Source organism: Pinus tabuliformis, chromosome 7 (assembly GCF_031772625.1).
Source record: "Pinus tabuliformis cultivar Carrire ecotype Pingquan chromosome 7, CPIR1, whole genome shotgun sequence".
Classification (NCBI taxonomy): Eukaryota; Viridiplantae; Streptophyta; class Pinopsida; order Pinales; family Pinaceae; genus Pinus; species Pinus tabuliformis.
This window is the reverse complement of record NC_142293.1, coordinates 567,956,973-567,968,863: the sequence shown is the minus strand read 5'-3', so window position 1 is coordinate 567,968,863 and position 11,891 is coordinate 567,956,973. Positions and strand designations below refer to the sequence as shown.

The 11,891-nt window shown below is 36.2% G+C and overlaps 1 protein-coding gene across 1 annotated transcript in view; it reads left to right on the top strand.

The window, feature by feature from the left end:
• Positions 1 to 7,536: 7,536 nt before the first annotated feature.
• The window catches only part of AT-HF (HIS HF), a 350,337-nt gene continuing 345,982 nt past the window's right edge, over positions 7,537 to 11,891 (top strand). Inside the window, exon 1 of the mRNA XM_089458515.1 lies at positions 7,537 to 7,987. Within this exon, the coding sequence (XP_089314641.1) occupies positions 7,769 to 7,987 (219 nt within the window). The 5' untranslated portion in view covers positions 7,537 to 7,768. The remainder of the gene's footprint in view (positions 7,988 to 11,891) is intronic.

Sequence of the window (11,891 nt, the reverse complement as noted above, 5' to 3'; positions counted from 1 at the left end):
GAGGTTTCAAAGGAAAAAGACAGAAAAACCAATGAGGGTGAAGAAATAACTGCATCAAACGACAAACTCCATAGCTCATGCGAGAACCAGAAACCTGTGTTTTGGGGTTGCTGAAGGGTCTCTTCCTCAAGTCATGGTCCCAGAGGGAGGAGATAAGGCCGAGACACCTGTGCACAAGCTTATCGTGATCTTTTCTCCTAGCTAACCTGTAAACTAAAAGAAGGCACAAATGGAAGTAAACTATAGTAAATGCAACTACTTAAGCAAATGAATAGAAAAACCATGAATAATCTACACTATACTGCTGTAATGAAAATGAAGCTACTTAAGCAAATAAAATAGAAAACCATGAATCTACTTAAGCAAATGAACAAAACCAGAAATCTATGCTAGCATACATGTACAGTAAAGAGGAGCTTTGGCTGCTCGGGTCAGGCCCTAACCCAAGAGCTTCAGCCCTCTGAGTTAACTCAGAGCTGGCTCAAAACGAAACTCATTCTCATTATCAAAACCATGGATTACATAAAAAACTGTCACAAGTCTTACAGCTCAAAAATAAAGTAGAGTTTTACAATAAGAATCTGAATCCTACTGAGGTCCTAAGCCTCTCTATTTATACATCTGAAGTCTCCAATGACTTCCTTCCAATTAGGGAGGCTAGGCTCCCCACTCAAGATAAACTGGTTTCTGTCACTTTCACTTGCTCGACTGTCTTCTAGTCTTCAAAGTGATGGTTGTTTGCACTCCGAGCTGATGGAGGAATATTCGAATGAAGGGGTAGTAAATGAGGATGATTTACCTCCTATAATTACTCTCCCTTGTCCCATTCGAGTTTTTACAAAGGTCTTTACCACAGTTCCTTGCTTTTACCCTTTATTCCTTTATTCCTGCATTTTTCCTTGCTTTTATCCTTTATTTTTGCATTACATGCACATTAGACCACAAAGCAAAATATCCAACTCTAACTCATCTCATAAACAAAATATAATCAAAATTATGCAATAAGTTGTGAGAATAGTTGGTTTGACTAAGCTAGGAGGTGAATTAAGGCCAATTAAGGCCCATATAATTACCCAATGACGAGGCTCATCACAAGACTTCTTCAAAGTCTTAACAATTGGAGTGCAAACAAGATCTCTCTCATACTCAAAGAATCTTCTTTCTCTCATCACTAGTCACAGACAAGCTTATTTCAAATATCTTATTTGCCTGCTCCCTCTTGAGCTCAAACCTTCAAATCAAATCTTTTTTTCACAAGCTTTGCTTCATTCTTCCACTTCTTCTCCCTCTATTGCCAGAGCCATTGAACCTTCAATACGTACATAGAATCCTCACTATGAAACTTTTGAGAAGAATGTTAGTTCCCTCTTGATCAGGTCTTTCTTGCATCAACTTCATCCACAATGTCATCCTGATGTCATATATTCCTTACATGAACTAAGATTTGTTTCTTTAGCAGAAACGACCAATTCAAGATTTTGTTGCTTGCAAGGGCTTATAAGCCCTAGATTTTCAATTTCATAATCAAATGTCAAGAATTCTAGAATCGACATGCCCTTCACATATCCAACATTGTCAACAATCAATCAAGAGAGCCCAATGATGATATGCTTTCTCTAAGTCATTCTAGCAGTATTATTTTATTCATATGAGCTTGGCTTTCGTTTCAATGTACAAAGAATAACTTCATCACTTTTAAATAGTAGATGGAAGATATATTTCCTGCATCAATACTTTCTCTGCAAAGAAGCATTCAATGTCTTTAGTCATTTGTGTCCTTAACCTGTCATAGTGCAGGGTTTGCAAATGACTTTATCAAGAAAGACTTAGAACTTCTAAGCTAGAAGAGGGACCCAACCTTTCCTTTTGACTCAAGATATTTGAGCCAACTAAGTGATCTTAAAAGTTTCATCTTTAAATTTTGCAAGGCTAATTTCCAGGCTTCTTCAATTCAACAATTTGATATTTTGGGCTCAGGTAATCTTATGATAAATTCTCCCTTTGTTTCCAAATATATCATCATGATTCTCAAGAGGCAGTTCAACATATTTTTCACTGTAAGTGAGCTTTCTTCAAAGGTATACTTCAAATATAGTTTCAAAAATCATTTGCAACGTAAAGTTTATGACATAGTAACATTTTTCAAAGAAAGCATGTGTTCAATATTTCAATATAAGCAAAGGTCGCAAACTTTCCTTATGTGGTTGTAATCTGATCCACAACTTGCATAATAGAGGTGTCATTACTCTAAAGCATAAGCTTTACGATCTCTCTTGTAGGTTTGAATTCCCATGACTAATTCAACACTATGTAGCATCGATTCTTCCTTTAGACATGTACTGGTCATGAGGTTCATAAGGATACTTTAGGCTAATTTATTAGTCCAAGCTGAGACATTTTCTTGATGTCTTCCAAAACTTCACAAAGGATGACTTTGCTAGCATTTTTAGAGTGACATCATTTCAAATTCTAATGAGATTAAGGGAATCAATTCCATACCTTTAAATATCATTGTTGTAGATGGATTTTTAGAGTGGAATGATATAAATATGATCACAAGATTGTGTAGGACCATTTCTTGTAGACAAGGTATGCTATGCATGGAAACCTTTATCGAGCTCGAGTTCATTGCAAATGCATCTAGGCTTTTGATTACAAGAAAGTATCCAATCATCTCTTAGACCTTTATATATAACTTCAATGTTGTTCAATATTCTTCCATCTTATCATCTCCTCGTAGTCACTTTAGTGTCAAGATCCTCAACCTTGGATAGAGCAATCGTTATGCTCATGGCTGAGAGAACGATCTACTCCAAGGACTCTGCCTTCTGAGACATTAATCAAATCACAACAATATTAGTCACCAAAACAAATAGTATTCTAAGGTTATTTTAGAAGAATCTCGACCTTCAAATAGATTGAGATTTGCTTTGAGGCTAAGGTTTGATGTGAGGTTACTCAACATCTATAGTAGATCTTCAGACTTCAAACTTTTATTATTGTTGGTGTGCTCACAAACACTTCAAAATTTGCCATAATTATGAGATCGAAGGAAATATTGCTTGTTGGTAGAGATTTTTTCTTCTTAGGTTTGCTCTTTCAAAAGATACTAGGTCGATTGGACTGTCATATGCGCAATCTATAGATCGATCTCTAATGATACATGAGATATCCAGGGGATAAAAGCTTCTAAACTTCCTGATGATAGAACTTTCGGCTTCCTAAAATTGCTTCACACTTTTGAAGGCTTTTGGTCCTCTGAGATAGATTTGAGCTCTTAAAAGAACTTTGATTTCACACCACATATGCACAAATGTTTGGTCTCATTCCTAAGGTTTCTCAAACTCTAGTAGAGATTGATTTAGGGGATTGAACTTGATCTATCTTCTTTGATTTTGAAGCCAATTATTCATATTAAGGCTTTCTACAAAGTTGCTCACTCATATATTTCACAATTCTTGAGCACAAAGACTTCTTTAGTGCATTGACCAATGTCATGCATTCTTGTGAACTTGTTCCCTAGACATATCACAAACCACAAGCAATTGTAAGTTGGCCCCTTATTGTCACCATTTTGGATTTTAAGGCCATGACTTTTGAAACAAAAATAACTTGTTTCTACTGGATTTGATCCCTAATCTAAGATGCCTCAATCTTTAGCTTTGTTGGTAGATAGAGATCAACTCATTTCTTGCATAGGCTTAGATGTGATCTTCAACTCCTTGCTTCACCAAAGTTGTGATACCATGTTGTAAAAAATAGAGTGCAAAAGGTACAAGCACTATTTCTGAATCATTGTTAATTACTTGTGAATATATTAGTATTCTTTTAGCATTCAATCTTATTCATCAAACAATTATACTTAAAAAATCAAACCAATAACAATGAAAGGAAAGTAGAAATCATGATGCAAAAGAAAAAGACACAAAGTTTAACCTCGGAAAGCCTACTAGGGGTAAAAACCTAACAATCCTTTCCTTAGAATGAACTTTCAATAGGACATCAAGTTCATAGACAAACTGACCAGAAATATGACCATTCACAAGTGCCAAGCCAACCTTTCTATGTGCCAAGATAATATGCCTTAATTTAGTCCTGTAATGATGTTCACTTTAGGTCTTTAAGGGAGTCGAAGTTTTTCTTCCATCTCAGGCAAAGTTCATATAGAACTTCGCATTAACATCACAGAACTTCACATTGTATGAGCCACAACACTTCACATTAGCTTAGAGATGTATTAGCCTCTGAATTTCACATTGTCTTAGAAATGTATTAGCCACAGAAATTCGCATTAGCATCACAAAAAAGTTGTCTTCAATTCAACCTTCCTTGATCATTTAAGCAAGGTGAGATGATGAATATAAGCCTATGTCTACGATTTCCTTGACTTATTATATTCTTCGCATAAAACAAAGATGAGAGGTGATTCGATGCATATTATTGAGAAGATCAAATGGGCTATATATATAGCCTTTCTCTATTACGAATGGTTGTCTCTTTGTATCCTTTCTGAATGAGTGTCTCTTCTTATCCTTTCAAATGGGTGTCTTTTCATATCCTTTCTAGACTTTTCTTTTGATAAATAAATGGCATGAAGAACATGCTTAAACAAGTAACAATAATTTTCTTTTTTGTTTTTACATACTATTACAACTACATCAAGGATTATGAAGATCGACCATAACTACTTTCTTCCACAAATACAACCTCAAAATTAAGTGTTCCCTCGACCGTGTGATTGAACTGCAAAATTTGCAGTGCCACTAATAAGTTGATATACCATCTTGCCTTATATCCATACCAAACTACCATCTTTGAGTCATTACTTTCCGCTTCAATTTCAATGCATACCTGTGGTGTACCTCCATCTGACCAAATACTTGATTTCAGAGCTGATTTCACTACAATGGTCATTGATCTCCATTAAATCTCTATACCTGAAGCATGTTTGTAATTATTTAGTTGTGTGGATATCTAAATATACCTCCTCCTTGCATTAATTAACAACAAGATCACTCTTACATATCTCTCACCTTACCCTTGTTGATGAACCTTCTCACCTTATGGATGCCATAGTCTAGATCCTAATAAGAGGATATAGTCACCATTTGGGAAGGCAATTATTTTGAAGTTTCTTGAGGTGAGGGAGTGGGTTGACACTATGATGTTGGGCCACTTGCCTCATTAGTCCTCCTCTACTAACATTTAATTCAAATAATTCTCCAAACCTTTGATTATTAATTACTTGGATCATGGAATAGGAGAATAAGAGGCATTGATTTTTTGCTTAATGAATATTCCTTGTTCTAAGATTGCTCCCTTATTTGCCAAGGCATTTGCCTTTGAGTTTAGATGCCTTTTGATATGATAAAATTCAATTCTGTCAAATTTTCCCAATCGAATTTGTATTCTTTGTAACGTAGCGCATTAACTTGATTAACATTTCCTTGGAGCTTGTAAACATGTTGAATGACTATCATCGAATCGCCAAATACCAATAGTTGCTGGATATTCCTTGAGATAGCTAACTTCAATCCTTGCCACACTGGTTAAATTTTGGCTTGACTATTAGAAATGATTCCTAACCCCTATGCATATTGTAACTCAATTTCATCATTGAGGCGATAGATAACCCCTTCTGCTCCAGCCTCCCCTTGTATGTATTATGATCTAATAAAATAAAAAAATAAGAATATTGATATGTGAAATTTCTATAAATAATATTATTAAGAATCAATATAGATCCATCTACCAAGCAGAGGAATCAAATCTCTCTAAAGTGCAAACCTTTTTTCAAATTTTGCACTAAAAATGAGGTTTATATCTTAAGAGATTTGATCCAAATTTAAAGTTAAAATGAATTTATGCTAATGTTTTGTGAAACAAAGATAGTTTATAAGACATTGTTTACATCAAACATTAACTTTAAGATAAATTCTTCTAAATAACCTCCTCAATAAGGTGTTACATTACCACCATTACTACCTTGATCAACAAAAAATAAAATATACCATTAACTTCTATAAATTTTAATGAGCAAAAAGTAAAATATAATATTAACCTTTACCAACCTTGAATCCATTTAAGATAATCTTATAATAAAAATAAATATATAACACATCTAAATCCTAGATGTATAGTAATCAAATCCTACCCAGGTCTACCTAAGTCTAGTTTGTTGGAACTGTAGATGTTACCCTTGGAGGATGAGACCTGGGATAGGGCCTATTGCAGAAGGTAGAGACATAATTTGTCTCATAGAAACTCATGAATATGATAGTTGTAAAACTCCTATGTTTGATGGTTATTTGAAATTAGCAGTTTGGAACGGGGCAAAAAATTGGCAAAGGGTATAGAGGAATACTAGTTTTAGTGAAAGAAAAGAAGGTCGTCACATTAAGTTAGTGAAAGAAGATACAAATAAACAATATTTATGGTTCAAAATAACAGAGAATGAGAACCACATAAGAATTGCAACATGCTATTTCGCACCTCAAGTCTCAAAAGCTTACAAAAATAAGGGGCTAGATAACAAAGACCCATATGCAACTTTAAAGCAAGATATTGTTGCATATTCTCAGCAGGGAGAAGTTCTTTTAGTGGGAGATTTCAATGCTAGAACAACAAATCAACAAGCTAGTATTTTTTGTTGCAAAGAGGATCACAATCCTATTTGACTCATTGAAGAGGAGAATCCCCAATGGTTGAGATGTTTAGAAAATGACAAAGTTAGCAATCATTTTGGAGAGGAGTTGCTCACGTTGTGTGGTTCTTTCAACTTAATTATCTGCAATGGTCTAGATAGATGGAAAAGGTCTGGGAAGTTCACTTACAACACATACAATGGGGCAAGTGTTGTTGACTATGTTATTTGTTCACAAAGTTTAATAGAAAAGATAGATGAAGTTAAGAATGGAGAACATATGTGAGACTTAAAATTAGACCATAACCCAATTTATATAAAGCTATTGGAAAGCATATGTGAGACTTAAAATTAGACCATAACCCAATTTATATAAAGCTATATTAGTTAGAAGAAACAACATAGGAGGAAAACCCAATGTTCTTGAGAATCAATATTAATGGGCAAAATTCTTCTAACATAAGGAAATTGCACTATCTTCAAAACAATGATGGAGAGATCCATTCAGAAAAAAAAGAGTGGTTTCTTTTAATTTTTTTTTATTCATTTTCCTACCTGCTTTATTCTGTTTCATTTTCCTACATAAACCCTGCTTGAAGTTCCCAAAGCCTCGATAGTCCTTGGTTAACCAATATAATTTTTGTTTATAATATTTTTATACATAAATATCAAAGAAACTATAACTGATTTAATGAGCCTTCACTGAATTCTCTCACCGAAATGATTCTTCATTGTGAAATAATCCAACAAATTGATCCCTGTCAACCGAGTTCCAGCAATGTTCCAATAAATGGGAGGAATGAGTTCCACATAAACGCCTCCAATTAACTATATTAACCGTGTGTGAACATGCCCCACTCGTCCACTTGAAAAAACCTTATACTAATGCATCCTCGTTCGCTTACCGACTAATATTCATTTTCGTTTTGACTTCCTATTCAAAATCCTGGAGAGGTAGAAACAGAATCTCAGGGCTTTAAACCTTGAGCTTATTCTTTCTCATTTCTTCCTCCTCTGGCAGGGCACGGGAATAGAACACACGAAGAAACTGTGAGAGGCGCTGAAGATCGTAGGAGAGGCGTACGATAAAACTCCAGCAGAGTCATAATCTAGCAGTGCACTGGAATGGAGGCAATTAACATTACAAGAGCTGGAGGAGGTTCACATCTTCTTCAGTTCAATCTATGTTTATCCCGTCCCCAGTCGTCATCATGCCCAGCAAGGCTCAATGTACGGTGCAAATCCAGTAATGGGGACAATGTGGTCACGCTTTTGGATTACGGGGCTGGCAATGTCAGGAGTGTGAGGAATGCAATCCGCTTCCTCGGCTACCAAATCCGCGACGTAAGCTCCAATTTAGAGTTTTTTTTTTTTTAATTTTTATTTATGCTATAAAATGCTTTTCCTCATCTCTGAAGACTGTAATTATTTATCCATTATCAGTTATGGATTGGGACGACTTCTCACGTTAGCTTTTTATAGACCATGACCAGGCATGCATCCCTGAACATGCCCTGTTTTCTATGGAAACGGAAACGAGTATGTAGTGAGCAAGTATTTTCAAGCTTCTATGTGGCTCCAAATGTCCAGTACTGCTATCGGAAACTGATTAGCTGCATTGTAGATTCTGTTATAATAAAGATTTATGGCAAACTATATTATTTGGCTATAGACATCACCATGAGTGTATGTATGGGGCGTTGTCATTGTACTCACTCACTTGTGCATTCAAGCATGTCCCAAGAATGGATTCATAGCAGTTGGTTGGGCTGTAATTCAGCTGCGGATGAGTGGGAATTTACCACAACTAGCGCAAGTTTGATTCTCAGCGCACGCTATAACGGTTCTATTTGAGATTTATTGATGCCAATAACAAGATCCTAGGCTATAATGTGGCCTTCTTTTGTTGCTGGGACCAAGTGTTGTAGGTTACCCTGATTTATAATTACGATGTTATTTCGGGTGAATCCCGTGGATTTCTCATTCTTCTATGTGGCCTTCTACAAGAATGCCAGGTTATGGTGTTACAGCGTGATGCGCTCCTCCGAGTGGGGGCACACCCCTACACTTCCCATACGTTTGGAACGGGGAAACTTCATTTGGGGCATTTTCTCATGTCGTCCTTGTTGAAAAACTTGGGCAGCTGTACTGTAAAACGTGTCCCTGAAACTGTGAGGTGTTTCCCCAAAGTGGGGTGCCCCTGGGTGCTCCCCCCCACCTTGAACATGGAGATGCCTGGACACACCCCATGAAATTTCTGATTTGGCCCAGAGAAAAGTAAATATATATATATATATATATATTTATATTTTTTCCTTAAAAAAAAAAAAAAAAAAAACGAACTCCCATATCTCCTACTCCTTTAAAATGCCACGAGATTAGAATCCACGACACTATATATCACTATAAGAGGCATTAAAGGCCAAAGAAGAGGTGTATGATAAAATATTAAAAACTACAGTAGAGTCTTTGCTGAGCAGTGCAAGGGAATGGAAGCAGTTAACATTATAAGAGCAAGAGGAGGTTCATCTATTCTTCCATTCAACCTTTGTTTAGCCCCTCCTTTGTCCTCACCTCACCCAAGGACCGGTATATGGTGTGCCTCCAGCAATGAGGGCAGTGTGGTGACTTTTTTAGATTAGGGGATTATAATGGCAAGAGTGCAAGGGATTATTAATGTTAAGAGTGCAAGGGATTTAATTCACCTCCTCAACTTTCAAATCAATGGTTTTTTTTTTTTTCCTTATTTATGTTATAAATGTTTTTCTCTCTTTCAAGACTCCAATCATTTCTGCAGTATCAACCATGGCTTGTGGCTTTGTCTTACATTAGTTTTATAGATTGAGACTAAGGATGCATCCCTTGAAGTCGTCATGTTTGTTATGAAAATGGAAGTGAGTATGTAGTTATCAAATTTACAAACTTCCCTTTGGCTTTGATGTCTAGTTTTGCTATTAGAAATTGATTAGTAGCACCGCAAATCTATGTTCGTGGTAGCTACAATAGAGTGAGCAGGTGTACCATTTTTTGAGCCCAAAGTGGACATATGATGAGCCCAAACAAGAGACCCAAGAACACCAATATTGATAATGGCATAAACCATGCCCACCGTGCCTAGACACTTGAATATTGATTTTCTTGGAAAAGTTGATATTCTCTCATTGTCAATGATTGCAATTGTTTTTATTCTCAGCGCTAAATCGTTTCGGTGACAACTTGAACATTCGTTCATTCACATGGTAAATTGGAGTGCTGTTCATCTTCTTCATTGGCAGAGTAGTTAGCCACATTTTGTGATCCACTGTTGAAAAGTAGCTAGTGAAGGTCTTCTTTGACTTGTGCCTTAGTCGAAGAGATGTCAACGAGTCCTTCTTTAGTATGCTCGAGTTCGCTAAAAATTAGGACGAGTTATGAAGCAGTTCGACTTTTGCATTGAAGTGGGAGGCTCAGTTAATCGTCTCCTAGTGCGAGATAGTTTTGGAAATTTACATGCCGAGTCTCAAGCTCTAAATTGGGGCCAAAAAAAAAAAAGAAAAAAGAAAAAAGAAAAAAAAAAACTTGCCAGATTTAGCCTGTTTGATTTGCTTATAAGGAGGACCGAGGCATGAGTTGTATCCTTATTCTTGAGCACGAGTTTGTGTGTGGAGCTTGTGAGAGAAAGACAAGCTAAGGAGAAGCTTGTACAATTTTCGATAGAGGGTAATTTCCTTGAGGAATGCGCTAGGATTTAGGAGGTATTTCCTAAATAATAGGAGCTCCTCCTGCGCCAGGAAATAGGAGGTAATTGTAGGGATCAACGCAAGGGTTTAGGAGCTCAACAAGGCATGGAAATTGAGGAGCAAAGATCAGAATTCTTGCAAGGGTTTCAAGTTTGAACAATTAGGGAAGACAAGAGTGTTTTCTGATTGAAACAAGTTGTATTGTAAGAGGTCTGTTGCTCAAAATCTTTGTCAATAAAATTCTCAATCAAGCAGAGGGTTTTCCCAGTTGGGTTCTCTACTTTTGTTTTTGTTTTGCTATTGTGTGATTATGTTTTATTTCTGTTCTATTCCATTACAAATAAGTAGAGAAATATAGTGTCTTTATGAATAGAAACTAGTTTACAAAATTGTTCATTGAAGCAATTGCAGAATTTCAAAGAAATTCTACATTCACTTTGATATCAAATACATTGGTGCCTCTCCACTCCTCCCCTCTAAGATTATCTCTTGTTCCATCCACTTCTATTCTATTCATAAATCATGACTAGATATAACATGTCAAATGCACTTTGGGACGTTGCTCTTGACTCTTACCTCCATATCATCCACCACAATATACTTGCATGTCCCTATGGTAATTGCCTATTGAACAACTGGCATGACGAAGAATGCAAGACTATGCATAAAAACCTCTATTTTGTCCACATGACTCACCTAGCATTCTGACCACACAAGGTTATTAACAATGTATCCTTTAGCAGAAGACACAAGGGTTTCTTGCATTAAGGAGACACATACTTATTTTGGCCCTCCACACCTCCCCTAAATGCTTTTGATGTTCCTCCTAAAAAGGCCTCCGTTACCTCTCATGTGGACTACAAGTTCTGGATTTGACATCTTATTTCTCTCTATGACTTGCCAACTTAACCCTCTGCCATTGTTCCTTCTCCTCCTACCTATGGCTACTTGTTTTCCTTGGGAAGATAAGAAGAGAGCTATTTAGGCTTGAACTATTAGCAATGCAGCTGAGGGGAAAGCCTCTAACTTGATTTTTTAGGCATGGTATTGATTCTCTAACACTCCATATTGTGACCTATTTAATGATGTAGTTTGCTTGGGTTTTCCTCCCTCTTGGCAATAACACATCCATTCGACTTTCAATTTGAAAATAGTTTTGATCCAAATAATTATAGAGCCATCATGTTTGGGCATACCTTTGCAAAACTTTTTGCCACAATTTTGGATACATAGCTTTTAGGGATAAAGGGCATGTAAGTTTTGGGAATAGTTACCAGACAAGTATTGTGGATTCATAGTTTGGGTTATTACTGAGGAGGTTAGGTGATGATCATCTTAAGTTTCTTATTGTTTTGTAGACTTCTACAAGACTTTTGATTTAGTTTTGAGAGAGTCCTTGTTCCAAAGATTGTGGAACATTACATCTTTGAATCTACCATTCTTTGTATTATGAGGTTCTATGAGAAAGTTGTAGGATGCTTGCGCATTTGGTAGGGATTCTCTGATTTATTAGGAATAGTATTGGGGTC